Source organism: Chionomys nivalis, chromosome 19 (genome assembly GCF_950005125.1).
Source record: "Chionomys nivalis chromosome 19, mChiNiv1.1, whole genome shotgun sequence".
Lineage (NCBI taxonomy): Eukaryota > Metazoa > Chordata > Mammalia > Rodentia > Cricetidae > Chionomys > Chionomys nivalis.
In genome coordinates this window covers 15,607,197-15,627,633 of record NC_080104.1, presented here as the reverse complement: position 1 = coordinate 15,627,633, position 20,437 = coordinate 15,607,197, and the positions used below count along the sequence as shown (strand labels likewise).

At 43.0% G+C, this 20,437-nt stretch overlaps 1 protein-coding gene across 1 annotated transcript in view; it reads right to left on the bottom strand.

Moving 5' to 3' along the window:
- Opn5 (opsin 5) overlaps positions 1-19,398 on the bottom strand; it is a 49,097-nt gene extending 29,699 nt beyond the window's left edge. Inside the window, exons 1-4 of the mRNA XM_057752074.1 lie at positions 19,269-19,398; positions 15,239-15,358; positions 6,349-6,519; positions 2,605-2,939 (exon numbers count right to left, since the gene is read on the bottom strand). Of these exons, the coding sequence (XP_057608057.1) occupies positions 2,605-2,939; positions 6,349-6,519; positions 15,239-15,358; positions 19,269-19,398 (756 nt within the window). The remainder of the gene's footprint in view (positions 1-2,604; positions 2,940-6,348; positions 6,520-15,238; positions 15,359-19,268) is intronic.
- Between the last annotated feature and the right edge of the window lie 1,039 nt (positions 19,399-20,437).

Genomic DNA, 20,437 nt, shown 5'->3' with positions numbered 1-20,437 from the left:
TTGAAATTCTTTTTTATTATTATGTCTCTCTGGCCTAGTATTCCTTTCCTTCAGCAAATATTTATGAAGCACTTAGCATGCTAGCGGCAATGTGCTGGGTTCTGGGGACGGGAAGTGTTGGAAAGATGTGGTTTCCCTGCAGGCCCTATTGACTGGTAGTAAAGAAGGGCATCGAACACACAACCACAAGAGGAGTTTACAATTGCAAACTAATTAAAAATTTGACAATTCCCATGAAGTAATCATAGTTCAGTAAAACATTCTGACAGGAAGACCTGAATTCCATTTTTAAAACCCTTCTCTGAGAAGTGGCCTGTAACCTTGGGAAAGCTAAAGGGAACAAAGAGAAGGAACTACATGAGGGAAAAATAGTTGAGAATAAAGGATTTTCATCCTTTTATGGTGAAAAACCACTGAGCGTCCACAGGCAGGGGCCTAAGTGATGTTGAGAATGCACAAGAAAGTACAAACTACTTTTCCACCCCAATAGATGAAATGTCTATAGACCTAAGCCAAGAAAAGGACCTCAGAAGAGGTGAGAACAAGTCCTGAACTGACCTTTCTGAGCTGAGTGCCACAGATTAGGGCTGCAGAGAAAAGCCACAGGGCCCTTTGTGTGTGTAAGGAGGTACAAACCGAACCGAAAACACATGCCTTCCTCATTAAGGTCTTAGCCTCGTCCAAAGTGTCCACTATATGGGTTGCAGAGGAGAGGGAAGCAGAGTTGAGACATTGCTTACAGAGGCCTTGGGATTAGGATAAAGAACCTGCAGCGTGCTACAGAGGAAGAACAGAAGGAATTAGATACCTCAACAGAGTCAGGACAAAGAACAGCAAGAACCTGGCCGGATCTCCAATCAACTGGGACCGTGACACTTTAAAGACCTCCGCAGGCCTGGCAGGCAGCTCTGAGTACAGATGGGGAGAGCCGGTGCTACTGAACTTCCCCTTACTGGCCAATAATGAACCATGTTTCACAAGGTCAAAGGCAGACAGAAAGGTGAGGATATGTTGAGCCACAGAACCAGAGAGTGCATACAGATTGTGCATTGTGTGAACAATACACATATGTTTATACAAAGACACACTCTACTTCCGCTTGTAGTCTGTGGAAGTCGGAAAAACCATCAACAAAAAAATAATTAGAGAAGTTGCCAGGCTTGTAGACAGATGCCATTTCAAGTTTTCTAGATGAAATCAGATCAAAAGAGGACAGATCCAGATAACAACCCAGCTAGAACTACTTAAATAAACTTCTTTTGATGCTAAAATCTTGGCCAGCAGCCTTGAAGTTACACACTTCTAGATCATCGTGGCGAATGGAAGCTCTGAATGAGTGAGAAGCTGAGCAGTCCTGAGCAGGGGCTGAAGGAAGGGAAGGACAGATAAAGGGCCCTGGGAGCTTCTTCTTCTTCCTTCAGTAGAAATGGGTTGGAATTGGTGTAGTGTATAACAGATATCAGGGAGGTTCGGTGCTTTTCTTTCTAGGTTTATTTTCATTTTATGTGTGTGGGTGTTTGCCTTCATGGATTCTCAGCTTGAGCATGTATGGTGCCTGAGGAGGCAGAAGAGGGTGTCAGGTACGTTGTAGGCTGCCGTGTGGGTGCCGGAGGCCAAACCTGGTTCCCCTGCAGAAACGGTGTTCCTAACTGCTGAGCTGTCCCTCCAGACCCAGGGAGATGCTATTCTTGTTACACAGTGAGAAAATGGACTCAAAGGAGCTGGGTGTTAAAGCACAAAGATGGACTCAACAAGTTGTTTTTACTCATTTGTCAATGTGTGTGTGCATTTGTGTGTGTGTGTGTGTGTGTGTGTGTATCTGTGTATGTGTCTCTGTGTGTAGCAATAATCATCAAGGAAAGGAAGAAGGAAGGCTATCAACTTGAGAGTTACAGGGGACATGAGAGGATTGGAGGAAAGGGACATGGGAGAGACTGGAGGAAAAAGAGAAAGGGAAATAATATAATTATATTTTAATTATATGTAAAAAATTAACCAATCCATTAATTAATTTTAAAGAGAAACTAGGTGTCTAGTGCTAGGCTACAAAGGGGAATGGTTGTGATGAAATTCAAACCCTCATCCATTGTCAAATTCCATATTCTTTTCCCTTTATTACCACATGTAAAGAGCCACCAACTGTATTCTCTCACCTTTACCATAATATCCAACCATTTCAGGAGCAATCTGTGACAAGCTTCTTCAGCAGACAGTGTGGACGGTAGGAAGTCCTTAACATGCCCACCAGAGTCCAGCAAAATGGTATGCGCTCTAAAGTATCTTATGTCATGATTTATATAAATGTATCTAGATAGGTAGATAGATAGATAGATAGATAGATAGATAGATAGATAGATAGATAGATAGATAGATAGATAGATAGATGTATAGAGAAAATAAGCCCCTACTGATATACTAATTTAGTAGATATTTGTGTGGTGTGAGTTAGGAACAGAACAGGGAGACTTCAGTGGCTTAAGTAAGGCCTAACAACGTTCAAAAGCACACAATCAATAGGGATTCTAGGCTTTCCTGGTCCCAGCTGTCCCCATGCCGCTCACGCTCTGACCCTTGACTTCCCATCTGTAAAGTGATTGTAATTACCTTGGTCAGCTTCACCTCCAGCACATGGCTGCTATGAATCCGACTGTCAAAATGAGCTACCTCTTTGGACGACGACTTCACCTTGGCAATGATCTTCACATACGAGAAGACAATCACAGCCGTCGGGAGCAGGAGACAGAAGAAGAGGATGCTCAGGATGAACACCTGGCCCCCACCTGAAGCCTGGGCCAGCCACCAGTCCAGGGTGCACGAGGTTCCGAAGGGTTCAGGTGCATAGTCCCCCAGGCCCACCAAGGGCATGGTGGTCCAGAAGGAGGCGTATGCCCAGATGACTGCCAGGCAGATGTAAGCATGTTTTCTCTTCAGCCAGACCCCTGAAGGTGGAAAAAAAAGCATTACCACATGGAACCTGCCCGACACCCATGTACCTCCCCTGGACATGTCAAATTCCATCTCCAAAGATTCATTCCACTGAATTCTGGGAGACGTGGACAGATAATTGAAGCCTGGGGGAGAGCGAAGTCAAGGGAGGGAAAGTTCCAGAGCTGGAGCCTTTGTCCAGGAGGATGCAATTTGAAGAGAACTCACAGGGACAGTTTTCTCTAGGCACCTAGGAGCTTCCGGAGGGAGAAGTGACACAGGGGGACGGGGAAGCAGACAGCCAAAGGAGGAAAGGACGCTGAAGACAATGGAGGAGCTTGGGAAGACGGCTCGAGAGTATGTCAGGAAGTGGTCCAAGAAGTGAAAGGAGAATCCTTCCCAGGAGGTGAGAAATCATGAAGGATTGTCTGTGATTTCAAACACCCTTATTCCTAAAATCTTCTGTGTATCTGTACCCCTTGTTTGTCTAAGAACTGACTGCGTGGGGTTGGTGGGTCCTGACCCTGTGTTGTGACACTGAGGAGCGTGATTATGCTTAGAAATTCATGCAGTTTCTTTTTTTCATGTTATTCACGGGACAGTCAAGCACATACAGCCGTAGTGGGAGAACAGCAGACAATCTGATTAGGCACACATGCTGCAAAGGTAACTCTGAAAAAACCGTCTTCAAGAAGGTTGTGGGGGCGGAGCTCTGGGTAAGGATGCTAGTTTCTTAACCAAAAGGGAATTCCAAGAGGAAGAAATGCTGCCGTAATTTAACATAAATCGTTAAAAAAGAAGTAGTGAAGGACCAGTGATCGTATTCCAAAGTTCAACACAGCCACCAAAGCCAGATTAGCATGAGTCGCCATGGAAGTGTTCTCTGGTCCTCCCTTGTCACACTGCGGGAGGGCCAGGGGAGTGGCTCCTTGCTGCCTTGGGTGCACAGTAGCAGGGGAGAAATACGGAAACACGTGGAGCAAAGCTAAATGATCCCTTCCGCACGCACTCAAGTCTGCTTCTGCTCTGAGCGAGAGAGATGTGAGTCCCTAAGACCACAGTTCTTCGGAGGGTAGTGTCTCGTGTCCCTTTCTGAAGGCCCACTGCCCTGAACAGCAAGGGAAGTTGTACTGATGCAGAGTTTATGGGTTTGTTGTTGGTTTCTTTGTTTTCTTGTTCGTTTTGAGACTGAGTCTCTAGCCCGGGCTGTTCTCAAACTGGCTGTGGAGCTGAGGATGTCCTTGGACTTCTGATCCTCCTGCCTCCTTCTCCCAAGAACTGGAATTACAAGTGTACGTTCTCAATGTGCTTAGTATATACGGTGCTGGGGGTAGAACCCGGGGCATTGTGCATGGCAGGTCAGCACTCTGCCAACTGAACTGTCTGCCCAGTCTTTGTTTAAAGGTTTTGATGAAGTTTAAAGCAAATGAAATAATGTCAGCTTTGCGAGCTACACACATGAACATGAACATCTACTCCTGTGTGCGTGTGTCTTGTCACTAAGAAAAACATAGAACCAATTGTTGCTATGCTCAGTTGTCTGCGTTTGCTCGAATCCATGCCATTACACACCACGAAGTACACAACTTCCTCAAGCCCCACCCGAGAAGGGTAGCGGTCGGGGAGCCACAAAGGTTTGTCAGCCCTTGATCATCCACGATAACGCATCAAACACCGGCAGAGACCATGAACAGATACTCATAAGGATGTGCAGAGGCATACGGATAAGCATTGAGAGTGGGGGTTACTTAGTGAGGTGCTTTGATACTTACGTTCCAGTATGGAGAAAGGATGTCAAGTACAGGAGGGAGGAGATTAGTAGATGGGTTCTGTGTTGCTCCAGCAGTCAGAACTAGGACCAATGGGTGGAGGTTACTGGGAGGCAGTTTCGTCTCAATATAAGGAATAACATTGTAACAATGAGAGCAGACCAATCAGAGAATGGGCTGCCTTGTGCAAGAGTAAGCTCCCCGTCACTGGTCACTGGAATTGTGCAAGAGGCCAAACGGTCATCTCTCGGGGATAACTGTTTGCAACATTACATGGTGGGAAGGTCTGAACGTCCCCAAGTGACCTTTAAAATTCCAATACGCTAGAGAACACTGAGTGGAGGGTCCAGTAGGGAATCAGATCAAATGGTGAGATATCACTGAGGGTCAGCCTTAGAGGAATCTAGGTAGTATACACGTTTCTCATACAGTTTCTGCCCTGCCAAGATTCTGGTGATGAATAACATCCTGTCTTTAGTTGATAGCAAGTTTAAACTCAAGATGACATTTTAAAACAGAGATCAAGGTTTAGTCTCCTCAAGTACTGCCAGGAAATTGAACTTTCTGTCTTCTTGTCTATAAAATCTATGATTTTATTAAAAATTAAGTTTGTTGTGCTAAAAAAAAAAGATTATGGTAAGAGTTAGACTCTGATGTCATCCAAAATGCATAATTTTACATTTTAACCTTATTGGAAATTTTGACTTGGGCTGTTTCTACTGGAAGCTTCAGGTGTTCATAAAAAGATATTCAAATTGTAATAGTAAAGACATTTACAACACCATTCTCCTGCCATAGTCTCCCTTAGAGTCTCGGTACTATAAACTGTTTAGGAACCAAAGAAATCTCTCCTTTGCACATCTGCCTGCTGGCTGTACTCTGTCCTCTGGCCTTGGCCACTCTACCTAACCAGCTGTCAGTCCAAACAGCTTTAGGCGAAGGGAATCAGAACCACTTCCTGAGTAGGTCTGATTCTCAGTATTAAAAATAAGTGCCCTAAAATTTTCTCTTTCTTGTTCAGAAAATTCCCAGAAATCCCCATACCGAAGGTACTAAAACTTAAATTAGTACAGCAGTCTAATCTCGAAAACACAGAGTTCTGAAGACTCCATTACGGCTGCCTCACCAGCTCCCTTGTTAGCTACTCCTCTACCTACCAATACCAAGACAGATCAGCAGAGGGACATCTGTGTGGCTCTCTAAGCCTGGAGAACATTCTGGAATTCCCCGTCTCTGAAAATACGGGGATTCTGAGTCCTAAAGGGGAGTCACAGACAGCCTTCCTCATAATTGCGAAACTAAGTAGGTCATCAGCTAAATACCTTAGACCTGATCATGCTCGTGCATTTTTTTTTTTATCTTTTTGCTTTTGTTTCTTGTATGGGGAAATGTGGTAGGCATTTCCATACTTTATACAAAAGAAGTGAGATATAAAAGCTATAGGCAATATTATAAAAGTAGTACTAAAGGAAACATACATTGATACCCGTCAAATCAAAATATAGAGTAGAACAAGGCAGGCTATGAATAGGAGAAGTATTCTTGGTCACTGAAGTTATTAATAATAAATTTATTACTGTGCAAAGTGTATACAGCTCTAACACTCAAACCATCTAACTTTCGCTATCAAGGAACAAGGAACCTTCCAACTTACCATAAGACAGATAGCAGATCTTCAGATACCGGTCCAGGCTAACAGCAGTCATGGTAATAAGGCTTCCGCAGCCAAAGAAAAATCCGGCCCATCCATACCAGCGGCAGCCGAACCAGCCAAACACCCAGCGGTGGCAGAAGCAAGAGATGATGGTGAACGGCTTGCCTACAACTAGAGCACCAAGTGGGTGTCAGAGGAAATTCCTTGTCATTGAAACCTCTCCACTTGCTCAGCTGACTAAGCTGTCCCTTCCTCCCCACAGACACATTTCAAGGTGTGAGTATGCGCATACACACACACACACACACACACACACTTCACAGAACTGATAGATTAATAAGATTCTGACAGGGCCACCACAACTCAACGATAAAACCCTGTTGTTGAAGACACAACAGGTCTTGGTGTCACAGACATAAAGTGATCAAGTTGGAACTGGGCTGAAAGTTTTCTCCACACTGGGTAGTCTTCACAGTGCTTGAAGGTGCCGTGAAGTCGGCAGGGAGACAATTGTCCTTAGCTGTCTTGCTCAGCTGTAGATGATATGGCACTATGAGTCTACTGTGCAGTAATGAACAATGCTGCAACTGTTGTAGGAGTAACCAACTGTTTTCTGATTCAATGTGAAGCCTGCTTCACAAGGAGAGTTCACATCAGAAACTGTAAACTCAATAAACTGATTGCTTAGGAAGTCCTGGACAATGTGAAGAAGCTACTGCTGTTGCCCTGCTAGAGAGGCATGATACGCCTTCTAAATAACCGCTTCTGCCCATAGACTATAATGCCACTGTCAGTGCTGGCCGGACCAATTGTCATTTTGCAGTTAACAGTAGTGACTCCAGGGACAACTGGCAAAAGCACTGAAAATAAATGAGTGTTGAATGTCAGGCTGTCACCTCTCTCTTTCTCTCTCTCTCTTTCTCTCTCTCTCTCTCTCTCTCTCTCTCTCTCTCTCTCTCTCTCTCTCTCTCTCTCTCCTTCTCAGAACAACACAGAGCAGAAAGAATTTAAGAGTCGTAGGAAGGGATGGGGAGTGGTATGAAATGCTGACATCGTGACAAGCCTGTCACACTCCTGAGCTCACAGCAGGTGTGACTACCTGTACAAAAGCTGGACTAGACTATACCAGGCCTATCAACACCCTCTCATAGAAGGAAGGGAAGGAGTTCTCCTTAGAGATGATGGTTCCTTAGTGGTTGCTGAGGAAGGGAAAGGGACGTCCTTCAGTGGTGTGCCCTGGCAGGGCGCCCTTGCTTCTGTAAGCATCCCTAATGAAAGTCACTGCAACACACACACAAAAGACATGGAAGTAGATGAGAGGCTAAAAGGCACAGGATATGGGACTAGTGAGAAAGACGTGGGAATGAGAGAGGGTAACGGAAAAGTGAATATTGTAAAAGTGTATTATGTTCATGTATGAAAGTGTCACATTATATTAAGATGTGCTAATAACCCCTCTTGAAAACACCTTTCAACTATTTTCCATAAACTTTTTTTCATGAATCAAGTATGAAATAACTCTGAAAAGTTTTTATTCCTTCCCAATGGCCAAAGAACTTATTAAAAAATCTTTATTAGGGCTGGAGAGATGGCTCAATGGTTAAGAGCATTGTCTGCTCTTCCAAAGGTCCTGAGTTCAATTCCCGGCAACCACATGGTGGCTCACAACCATCTGTAATGAGGTCTGGTGCCCTCTTCTGACCTGCAGACATACACACAGACAGAATATTATATACATAATAAATAAATAAATATTTTAAAAAAATCTTTATTACTTTTCTTACTATCATAACTGCTGCAGACTCCACCACAAGGATCATAAGAGATGGGACTCCAGAGGGCCATGATGGCAACGTGGTCACTTTTAATTTTTTATTAAAGTGGTTAATTTAAAAGCTGAGCAAGAAGGACACTCCATTTACCCTGAAATATTTTAGAGAAAATTTCTCATAAAGCACAATTTTTCTAAACTAGTTTCCCTTCTTGATTGCCTAAGACTTCATTGCTTTTCTCCCATCCAAAATTAGATGCTCAAGCTTGAGTGTTCAACAAGTGCCTGAAAGAGCACTGTAGGATTCCAGTGCCTTCAGGTGTCCGTTCAATTCACCAACCTTATTGGCAGACTTATAACGTGGCCTCCAAAACAGCCGTACCCAGCCAGTCAAACAATAGCCCAACAAATGATACCTACTAGTCTTTGCCAAAAATTCAAGATGTTTACAAACTTCCAGTTCAGAAAATATTTGCACCCTAATATATTGACTTTGGATCCCTGCTGCTGTGACCAGCTACTCCACAGATTATGAAGTATGCCTCATCTAAGTAGGGGAAAGACTCAAATAAGACTCCTTTGCCTAGTCTTGAGACTTTTTCTCCTATTAAGTTTTCTTGTCCAGCCATAGTATAAGGGCTTTTGCCTTGTCTTGTGTTTTGCTTTATCATATTTGGTTGTTGTCTCTTGGAGGCCTGCTCTTATCTGAAAGCAGGTAGAGAGGAAGTGGATCCTGAGGAAAGGGGAGGTGAGAGAGAGCTCGAGGGAGAGGAAACTGCAGTCAGGAGGTGTTGTGTGAGAAAATACTCTATTTTCAGTAATAAAAAAGATAATAACACTTAGATCAAGAAATACTTAAATGGAAGGAATTCTAAACTTTGTGTGCAATACACTGGCTTTCCAAGGCTTCCAATAACTCCACTGTGTAGTTTCATGGATAACAAAGAATTAAAGCTTTGAATTCACTTGATTTCTATTTATTGTGTTATGTCAAAGATTTATGCAATGTCACAGGTTTACAGAATAATGTATTTTTTTCTTTGTGCAATGTCAAGGATTTACAGGATATTGTTAAATAGAAGTAATCATAGTAGGCATCCATGGATTGACAAGTTTTAAAACAAATATTTATAATGGTTTGGGTTGGTGTTGTTACTCAGTTGTGGGAGTATTTGCCTGGTGTACATAATGTTCAGAGCACACAAATCAGACATCATGACATCCTGTAACCATAGCACTCAGGAAGTAAGGTTAGAGGATTAGGAGTTCAAGAAGTTAAACTCTACTACATAGTGAGTTCACTGCCATCCTGAGCCACATGAGACCCTGACTCAGAAGAAAAGAAAAAAGGAAGGAAAGAAGGAAGGAAGGAAGGAAGGAAGGAAGGAAGGAAGGAAGGAAGGAAGGAAGGCAGTCTTAAATCTTTCATTATTAAGTGCTTTTAAATCAAAGGTCTACCTTTGTCATACTAGTTTGTTAAGGATTGTTAACCAGAAATACACCTCATTTTATTAAAAGCTTTACAATGTCACCTCCCATGAAATTTTATGCACTGATTGTGAGTTTTCTGTTCTTGTTGAAACTTTTGGTATAATCGCTCCTGCAGTGTGAGAGTGAACATGGTTTCTAACACCAGATATAACTTCTTACACTCAGAGTTAAGCCCTGAAAAGGAGGACTTGGGAGAAGAAAGGGGGAGGTTTTCTCTGGATATGGTGGTTTGAATAGTTATGGCCCCCACAGACTCATGTGTTTAAATGCTTGGTCCATAAGGAGTGGCATTATTTGGAGGTGTGGCCTTGTTGGAGTATGTGTGACCTTGTTGGAGGAAGTGTGTCATTGTGGAGGCAGGCTTTGAGGTGTCATATGCCCAAGCTACACCTAGTGTGACAGTTCACTTCCTGTTGCCTACGAATCAAGACGCAGAACTCTCAGCTCTTCAACACCATGTCCACCTGCACACTGACTCATCCCACCATGATGATGATGGACTAAACCTCTGAAACTGTAAGCCAGCCCCAATTTAATGTTTTCCTTTATAAAAGTTGATGTAGGAAGGTTATCTATCTATGTGTTACTTTCATTGGTTAATAAAGAAACTGCCCTGACCTTTTGATAGGCTAGCCCTTAGGTAGGTGGAGGAGACCAAACAGAATTCTGGGAGGAAGAAAGCAGAGTCAGGCAGACGCCATGACTCTCCTAATTATACAGTACAGCAACATGTGACCTACCCAGCTGAGAAAGGTACCGAGCCATATGGCTAGCATAGATAAGAATAATGGGTTAATATAAACTACAAGAGCTAATAAAAAGACTGAGCTAATGGGCCAATCAGTTTATAATTATTACAGACTCTCTGTGTGATTTGGGGGGGGGGCTTGCCAGCTACGGGGTACTGGGTGGGACAGAAACCCCAATGAGCAGGCCCCTCATTGTTACAAAAAGTAGTCATGGTGATGATGTCTCTTAGCAGTAATAGAAACCCTAAGATGATGGGAAAAGCCCTATTTTGAGAAACCATGAGCATTACATACTTTGAATACAGAACTGGAGACTGAAAGACCACAGAGGTGTTAGCCTCACACATATTTTCTCAATTTTGTATTTATTTACCATATGATTAACTAAGATAGATAGATAGATAGATAGATAGATAGATAGATAGATAGATATTCATTTTACTATTCTCTGTGGTTCTTATCAATGAATACAAAACAGGAATTCAGATATCTCCAGGGAAACAAAAGGATTCAAGGGCATGAAAAATAGGAAGTCTTTGGATTGGAAGGAACTTTACCACTACAGCAATTTTCAAATGTTCCTCCCTCGGGCTTCTCTGATAGCACACATATGTCTGTGCAGGTATGCATGGATGTGTGCAAGGGTGCACCATCTGTGCACGAATGAATGATTGTGTGCATGAGGGGAGACTGAACAAGGAGGGCCTGACCTCTTTTTAATCAGGAAAAAAATATCTTCTTATTTATGGCTATTTTACAACATCATTTGATGTTTGAAATTGTTTAGGAACACAAAGGGACTAGTTACGAAGGGAAGCACCAGGAATGGGTGAGGGTGAGGGGAAGGAGGAGAGGAGGTATGGGGAGGAGAATCAATGAAAAATCCGAAGACAATCCTGCAAGAAAACTCGTTATTTTAGATACTATTTCTAAAAAACAAACTAACAAAAATTGTTCAGCAATCACTTCCTTAAGCTCTTTCATTTCCATGTTCTCTGGCAATTTTTCCTTCTCTGTTCATTCTTTGTCTCCCTTGATTGTTGAGTTATCGCTCATTCAAATATGAGAGAGACATTTTAATAAATGTAAAGTTCAAACACATGATAGCTATTGTAAATACAAGGGTCAATGTGTTTACAACCAGGCCCAGCAAGCAGGGAGGACGCATGACAGAATGATAAATAGGAATTAGTGAGGTGAAGAAAAATAGTGTTCAGAGACAGACAGGAATCGGTGTTTTATGTAACGGAGTGACATTTAGGGAGAGTCGGAATCAGTGAACTGAAGTCTTCTGGCAGAGAAGATAGTGGACTCCAAACTTGTGGAGAACCCCTTGTGTGGAGGCCAAAACAGCAGAAAAGCAAACACTGATCTACAGACCAAAATTAGTATAGGTGCTAGATCTCTATTCAGAATAGAGTTTTTATTTGGCTTGGGTGTGTGTGGCGTGTGTGAGTGTGTGTGTGTGTGTGTGTGTGTGTGTGTGTGTGTGTGTGTGTTGATTGGTTGGTTTTTGAGACATGGCCTCATGTAGCCCAACCTAGGCTCAATTGTATTCTGTAGCTAAAGATACAGGATAACCTTGAAATCCTGATCCTCTTCTCTTCACTTCCCAAGTCCTAGACTCCGTGCGCAGCCTGGAGTGGAAGGAGTCTTTGATGTCTCTTGTTGGAAAGGTTATCTACAACGAGAATCTCTCCATTGGTCTATCTGTGTGTATGTGTCTGCCTGAGTGTCTATCTGTCTCTCCCACAGAGCAGAACACTCCCCAGCCTGGCTGCTGTTAGAAACACCACAGCTGTTTATGTTTCCATGGCATTTTGCTTTGCTTTGCCTTTACTATCAATGTCCAAGATTTCAAACCCCTAGCTCAGCTGATACCCTAGGTCTGGAGGGAACTCAGGCAGCGGTTTCCTCTCTCCACCTCTCCACCGCACGCTTCTGCATGTTCTCTAGTAAGAGCCTTTTGTGCCCAAGACAACCGGCATTAAGTTGCATATATGCAGCATGCCTGATTCTAGAATATGTTTCTTCAATGTTTAGAATGGAAGGCAGCTGGGTAAAGAAAAGAACATTTCTTAGGATGTATTAGAAGAAAATGTATGACAGACAGTCGTTATGACCTAGATTAACCTGAGAAAATTTAAGTGGAAGAAAACACCTTCTGCTGGATTCCTGTAAGAGCATTTACGGGGAAGGAAGGGAGCCATTTCTGTGAACTCAGAGCAGACAGGCAAGGCAGAGAGCAGTTTCAATGTATCAGACCAATTAAGAGTGTGTTTTAGTTCGAGCCCGATCCACGTCAGCCTTCAGCAACAGTCAGGTATTACTCACTGGTAAAGGATGTTGCTAAAATGGCAGAGTTCACTAGGACAGACATTTTACACTCAGAACTAGGAAAGGAGCCTTAAGTGAGCGCATGGAGAAACTCCAGACCATTCCTGCTGCTCTAGCGCCATCGCGTGGCCATGGACAAAATGACAAGCACTTTACAACCTCACAAAACTCAGGGTTCACATAGAAAGAGGTTTGGTAACGTATTCCTCTTCTGTTGAATATACACATTACCACGTAAAAACAAACACGACAAACACTTCACTAAGAGCCTGAGACCACATCAGGTTAACAGATATTTGAATCCCAATAAAGGTTAGGGTACAGCTAGGCAACTCTGGAACTCTATAGAAGGAATGACAAGGGGACACATGCAGAATTACTCTTTCTTAAATGAATCACAGTTAAAGAAAAAATAATACAGATACTTTCTGCTGAGTTATCTAAAAAGTCTAAGAAGCAGGGAAAAATCCAGTTTTCAACTTTTTCCACATAGAAACTTGCCTAGAAATGCATGAATATGCATACACGGGGTGATGTATGTCTGTATCTCTGTGTGTCTGTATGTGTGGTGTGTGTGCAAGGGCACACATTTGTTTAGGCATGGGTGTAGACCAAATGTCAATGTTGGTGTCTTCCTCTGCCACCTTATTTGGGGGACCAGGGTCTTCCAGAAGCTGGAGTCGAAGCTCCTGGGTGTTCCTGTCTCCACTTCCCAATGCTGCGATTATGGCCCTGCCACAGCCGTGGAGGCTGAGGATCCAAACTCAGGACTTCATGCTTGGATAGCAAACACTTCACCCTCTGAGTCCCTCAACCACTAGAAGTAAACTCCCGATAGGCGAACTTTTAAATACCCCAGCCCCCAGTAATGATGTTTGTGCAGCCAGCTTTAAGGACCATGGAAGAAGAAGCTTGTGACCAGTCCTTAAGTTACAATTAAGGACTGGCCCAGTAGCTCTCCTCTCCTCTCGTAGTGACCTGTCGCTATCTTTGGCTGGTTTTTTCCCTTCAAGATACTGTCCTTTTACAGTTTTCCCTGAGAGTGGGAACGTAGTCATGGAGTGTAAAACGGTGGACTGTTAGATAGCAAGTCTGTAGTCCAGTGCATTCTGGGATATATATGGTATCATGTGTTGTTCAAAATGTTATCCTTAACACTTAACACGCCTGGGGCACAGCAAGAACGCAACAACGGGCTTGGAAAATGGCTCCATATGTAGAGTGCTTGTCATATAAGCGTGAAGAGCAGAGTTCAGATCCTCAGCACTCATGTAAACTCACTGGGTGGTCAGCCCATTTGAGGCAAGGATAGCGAATTCCCTAAGGCAAGCTGGCTAGCTAGAGAAGCAAATTGGAGAGTTATGAGCCCAAGTGAGAAACCCAGCCTCAGTACCAAAGGTAGGGAAGGATTGAGGAAAACATTGACGTCAACTTCTGGCCTACAAACACACACACACACACACTTGTATGCGCACCACAAAAACATCTGCTCACCCACACACATGAATATGCTTGCGTGCACACATACACATGAATGTGTAACCTTACAAATCTGCTCATATATGTAAAAATGCAAATACACACAAATAGATGTGCAGAGAAAAAATAAACAAGGAAGAAAGAAAATATTCAACAACAACAACAAAAATCTAGCCATAGTGCCATGTGCCCATGACTCTAACACTCAGGTGGAAGACAAAAGAATGAAGGGTAAGTCCCCCTTATCTACACAGCACTTCAGGGGACAGCCTAGGTTACAGGAGACCTTTCCTCAAAAGGAAGGGGGCATAAAGAAATAAATGAGGAAAGAAGGAAGGAAGGAGGGAAGGAAAGAAGGAAGAAAGGAAGGAAGGAAGGAAGGAAGGAAGGAGGGAGGGAGGGAGGGAGGGAGGGAGGGAAGGAAGGAAGGAAGGAAGGAAGGAAGGAAGGAAGGAAGGAAGGAAGGAAGGAAAGAATTTTTTTGTTTTTATTTTATACAATATATTTGATCATGTTTTCCCCCTAACTCCTCCCAGAACCTTGTTACATTCTCCCCAACTTCACGTTCTCTCTCTAAAAAGAAACAAGTAAACAAAAGACAGACAGAAAGACAGGAATAAAGACAGAAAGAAATAAGGGAAGGAGAGAGAGAGGAAAGGAAGATGAAAATCAAACAAAAAAAAACAATTTAAAAAAATGCCAAAACTAAAAGCCCACCAAAAACTATGGTGTTTCTTTTTGCAATGGCCAACTACTCGTGGTTGAAGGGCACTCCACGGAAGAAAACTGGGGGTTTTGTTTTTCCTTTCCCACCTGATATCAGTTAAAAAAAATAGCTTCAGAAGAGGGGCCAAATTGAGAGCAAGAAGTGGACAGAGGTCCCATGTCTGACCAAAAATAATAGATGTTAAACAATCTCTTCAGCAGACATTTCATTGGCTGTCTGCAAAGACTGCAAATCTGTTTTGGGAAAGGTGTGAGAAGAGTGAGCTCTGGGCCAGCGAGTGATTTAGACTGACTGATGTTTTAAACCCACAAAGAAGGAGCAGTGTGGCCATGTTACCTGATATCCCCAGATCACAGACTGCTAAATTGATAGTCATTATTTCAGCAGGTCTCAGTTTCTTCTTGCGTCTAGAAGACATATAAAGGACATACCCATTTCCGAATGCCGAGAGAATCCCTACAAAGAAAAACAAAGTGTCCCATCATTAGAATGAGGGTCAGCACTCCTTTGCATATAACACACTTCTCAATTTCAAAAATGGACACCACAGATTCAGAGGGTAATGAGAGGCCACTAAATAAAAAATCTAAATTAAGAAGATGAAATAAAAGGCATGAATTGTGAGTGACAGGCAAGGGATGGGTTGCCTCCAAAGGAACAGGAGTCAGGGATTGCACGACTGAACTTACCCAGACAATGGAACCGCTAACGCCCCGGTTAGGCTCAGGAGGATGTGGGGATCCCAATGGTCAGTTCTTGTACTGGCCCCCAGGGCAGAGTGCTTTCCTCAGCCATTTTTATAAAGTATTGGCTTTGTTAAAACCCCCTCCCTTGGAGAAGTGGGATCTACCCCTTAACTGTTTGTAAGTCGTGAAGGTAAAGTCAACCCAAGGGGGTGACTTCCGTGCTACTGTGGGCTCCCATAGGAGCGCCAGCATGCAGGAAAGGTGTGGTCAGAGGTGGCTGTTGTGAACCCCTGGCAAGGAAGGGGTTGTCTCCTGGACACAAGCCCCAGGACTTAGACTCCTGAGGTGGTATCTGGAACTCAGGATGCCTTCAGCTACCGCTGGACTAGGTGTCGAGGGTAAGTGTGTAACAGCTGACAACATGGGCACTCCCCCTCCCACCAAGGGGAGAGAAAGCAACCCTCAACCCACCAGACCTAACAACAACGACAACATACATGTGTTCCCAAGTTTGAATACTCTCTTATTAATGACAAGTTGGTTTGGGTAGTACAATGAAATTGTTCCAAAGTTCTTACAAACCCAGTTAAAATCCAAAAACACAAAAAAGACCCATTATCTACTGACTGTATTTAAGAAAAGAATACACCTACTTCCATAGCTTAACATGTAGAGTAGATTTCCTCAGGAATTCTTGCTTCATAGTGTGGTTGTGTATAAATGAGAATCTGGTACAGCTGCCTTCAGTAGTAAGGAATAAGGAAAGCATTAAAGGAGAGGCCCAGAGTTGTCTGCTTTAATTCCTATTTTAATTTCTCCACCACAATTCATTTGGGGGCAAGGAAAAAAAAATGTGTGTCTCTGCTGATGGCAGGAAACCACCAGGACCTGCCTGCATTGTGCTTCTAGGAGATGCTGACTCTCTAGAGTCAAAGATGCTTAACGGTCCATGAAAGCCTCTTTAGCTTTCTTAAAGCAAAAGGGAAGAAAAATTGAAGAAATTTACAGTCCTAAAGCAAGGCAGATCAAAGGCAATGCCTGTCTCCTAATAAGAAACCATCTAGCAAGGCACACTGGGAAAGGAGAATACAAAAATGGAGCTCGAGAACAATAAAATAAATTCCATCCATTTCATATCCAAAAAGAGTAAAAAATAGTTATGTATTCACATGCAATCCATTTAAAAGGCTTGTCTGACACTCTTTCGCCTGCCAGCATCTCTTGAGAATATTTCTTACTGTGTTTCCTTACATTTTTACTTAACCCTATTTCATAGGGTTTTTTACCCAGTGCCCATCATGATTTAAAAAAATAAAGAATTCTATTAAGTGTTATGTTCCATTGTTTCCACAAGCAACCTTGTCTGAAAATGAACTTTAAGAGAAACTGATCTATTTTTAACACTAAGGAAAACAAGATTAAGACAATGGAGACTATGAGCCAGTCGTTCTTTGGATCATCAAAATCCTGTATCCTTTGCAGACAGGAAGGATGCAGAGCCTTCCTCTACAGGCTGTTAATCAGGCAGGTGTTAATGTGGAAAAGTGGGGAGTGGAAAATGGGTCTCGTGTTTATTTCTCCTGCATGCCAAACGTGCGCTTCTATTTCCATTCTTCAATTTCCCCTAAGATTCCTGGTATTTAACAAGAATGTTACCCTGTCTGCTTTGGCACCTTAAAAAGGACCTAGACATGTGACGACCAGACATGGAGTCAAGCCAAAGACATGGGTCCCAGGCCCTCCATCGTCATCCAAACTTATCCTTCTCCCCTCGTCCCAGATGATTGTCTGGGACTTCAATTTCCCTCCCTGATTTACCTGACACTCCCTTTGCTTGGGGAGCCTTCATTAAATATCTAATTTCTAAGCTCGACTTCAGAATTTAAATCTGACTTTGATTCCCTTGAGCCCAACATACATAAAGTGAGAACGTCTCTCATTGTCCCACCGATGCTATTGGACTCTTCTGCTAAAAAATCCTTCAACTTAGGAAGGAAGGGGCTAATAGCCCTCCTGCTGTTACACTGCTGAGAGCCGTTTCTCTGGCTGAAGATACTATTTTCAAATCATCCCTTGCAACTGACTGGGTTTATGAAGTGCTTGCTCGTCTGCCTTTTTCAATCACTGAGTTTAAAGAAAAACATGATGTGGAGTTACTCTGAGGGAGTCTGTATTCCAGCAAAGGGCTTTTAGTTACTACTCTGTTCCCAGCCATCTACGGGTAGCAAAGAATAGGTACTTCATATATTTGTGTTTGAAAGGACAAATTTAAATTAAACGAAAAGTAGCCGAATGCTCACAGTAAGTACAAGGACCCTGGGAATTATTTGACAATAGAGCACTTCTTTTTTAACATCACGAATTCTTTCCGCCTCAAGCACTGACCATAGAGGGATCTTGAGAACTTTCTAATGGGTTTTTTCTAATTTCAGGAATTACATGAAATTCTTCGCCAGTCATAGACAGATGAGAGAAGGGAGTGGAGAGGGGAGGGGGGAATAGTGGAAGGAACAGAGAGAGGAGAGAGAAAGAAAGAGAGGTTGAGAAACCAGGCTTGAACTAACACCTGAAAATATTAAAGGCGTATAAACCTAAAGATGGAAGCTCACCGCATGCTCAAACTTAATGTAGCAACTTTAAATTAAATAAATGCTGTAAATATTTATTTTAAAAAACCAGGGTATCACTATGCAGCTCTGGCTGGCCTGGAACTGTTCTATGTAGACCAGATTGGCCTCAACCTCACAGAGATCTGCCTGTCTGCTTCCCAGATGCTGGCATTAAAGATATGTGCCACCATGCCCAGCCAAATTTTATAAAACTTTATTTTCTGCATTAGTACAATCCAATATAAAAAATAATATAAACCAGAAAGAAGAGCTACACATATACTTTACTTTTTCTGGTAGCCACATTAAGCAACATAAAAACACACAAACAAATTAGTTTTGACAATTTCATACTTAATCTAATCCAGGAATTATGAGTTCGACAGGTACATTATGTTTCAAATATTTGTGCATTATTTTCCCAGTACTAAGCCTCCAATGGGAGGCATGCATTTTCATTACAACATGCTCATTTGAAAGATAACTGTTTGTGTGCCCAGGAGCCACGGGTGGTTGCTGGATGATAATCCAGCCTAACATTAGACAGAGGCAATCCTGTGGGAGTTATACACCAAAATCTTTTCACCCTAGACTGGTTTCCACTGATCATCAATGTAATTTTTGTCTTAGCAGCGTCGATAAGGTGCAACATCTAAGGCTGTGTCTACTGTCACTACTGTCCGGGGCCACAGTTTCCTAGGTTGTGAAAAGTAGAAGCTGAAACACTTGGCCAGCAAATGGCCTAAGGGCCATTCTTTCAGGACAGAAATACATTCGTTATCACCCTTTTAATAGTCACAAAGCAAAGCTACTAGTTAAGCAACCAAAATGAAACAATCTCTAGATAAAGAATTCACTGTGAAAGTTCTTTGAATTATCAGTGGAATATTTATCCCTAATGACAGTAACAGTTGTTTTTATGAAACATTGATTGAATGCCGTTACGCCTACCCGCCTTTCCCCACCTCCACCAATCCCCACGTAAGTATCAGAACTGTTTGTGCAAAATCAGCCCAGCCCTGTGACTTCTCTCAATGCAGCCTCTGACACAGAAGCATTATGGAAGCTTACCTATGATTGTTAGGTAAAAGCCAGCCACTAAATCCGCTTCCCAGGAAAGTTTGGAAGCAAAGGGGTCCTCATCTCGAAGATAGTGTGGCAGGCGCTCGTCCTGGGGTGGGGCAGTGTGGTTTAAGGCCATGCTGTCCGCACACCACCGGGGTCTGTAAAGCAAATCAGCAGAGATCTCAACAGATGGAACAGTAAGTCCCTTTGGATCCGCTCACAGACGCTCCGCTTCCTGTACAACAAAAGGTGCACTCCGGGGCCCCATGGGGGATTAGTGACCAGGGAGAAAAAGTTCAGCGCCTTTCTTAAATGACGTAAATGCACCAACACTCGGTTGTTCAATTTGCAGTCTGGGCAAAGCTGCATCTTCTCCTCAGGCTTCCTCTGAGCCTTTTCACACCTCCGAAGACTAGCTTGTCCTATCGCTCCTTCGCAAACTTTATAAAGCCCTGAACGAAGAAAAGCCACTGTGTGAAATGCGGGCACGGTGTACACTGATTTGTCAAGAGTCCAGCGCCTGTGATAGCCCTACTTCTCCACTCCCTACATGTTCGGTGATCTGCAGAGTTCTGCTAAGCGGAAAAAACGGAGCATTCAGTGCAAAGGAACATGGGCGCTTCTGTAAATGAAGCTAAGAGGTCAGAGATTGACAGGGTTAACCTGAAAGTTGAGGCTGTTCATGAATGGCTCACGGATGTGCCAGCCTCCACCCACAGCTAAGCAACTATGACAGTTGATAGCTGCTAAGAGAAGGAAAGTCAGTCTTCTTTGGGGATGTGGCCACATGGTCCAGCAGGTTGCCCTGCACCCAACACAAATTAGACTCAGTGTGTTATTTTTTAAAAAGTGGAATCAAGAGGTGGGGGTGATCTGGGAAGAGTTGGAGTGGAATTGAAAGAATTATATGTACATGAAATTCTCAAAGAATAAATGTTAAAAAATACGTATTAAAAAATGAACAGCTGCATGCTGGTTCAGTAGTTAAGCGCACACAGTACACTTATAGGGAACCCGAGTTTGGTTCCCAGAACTCTGATTCAGTAACTCAGAGTCACCTGTGTCTCAGCTCCAGGAGGATCTGGTACCTCTGACCATAGGCCTTAGCACTTTCTACACACACACACACACAATCACACACATTCATTCACGCAGAGACATACTCACACAGAGAA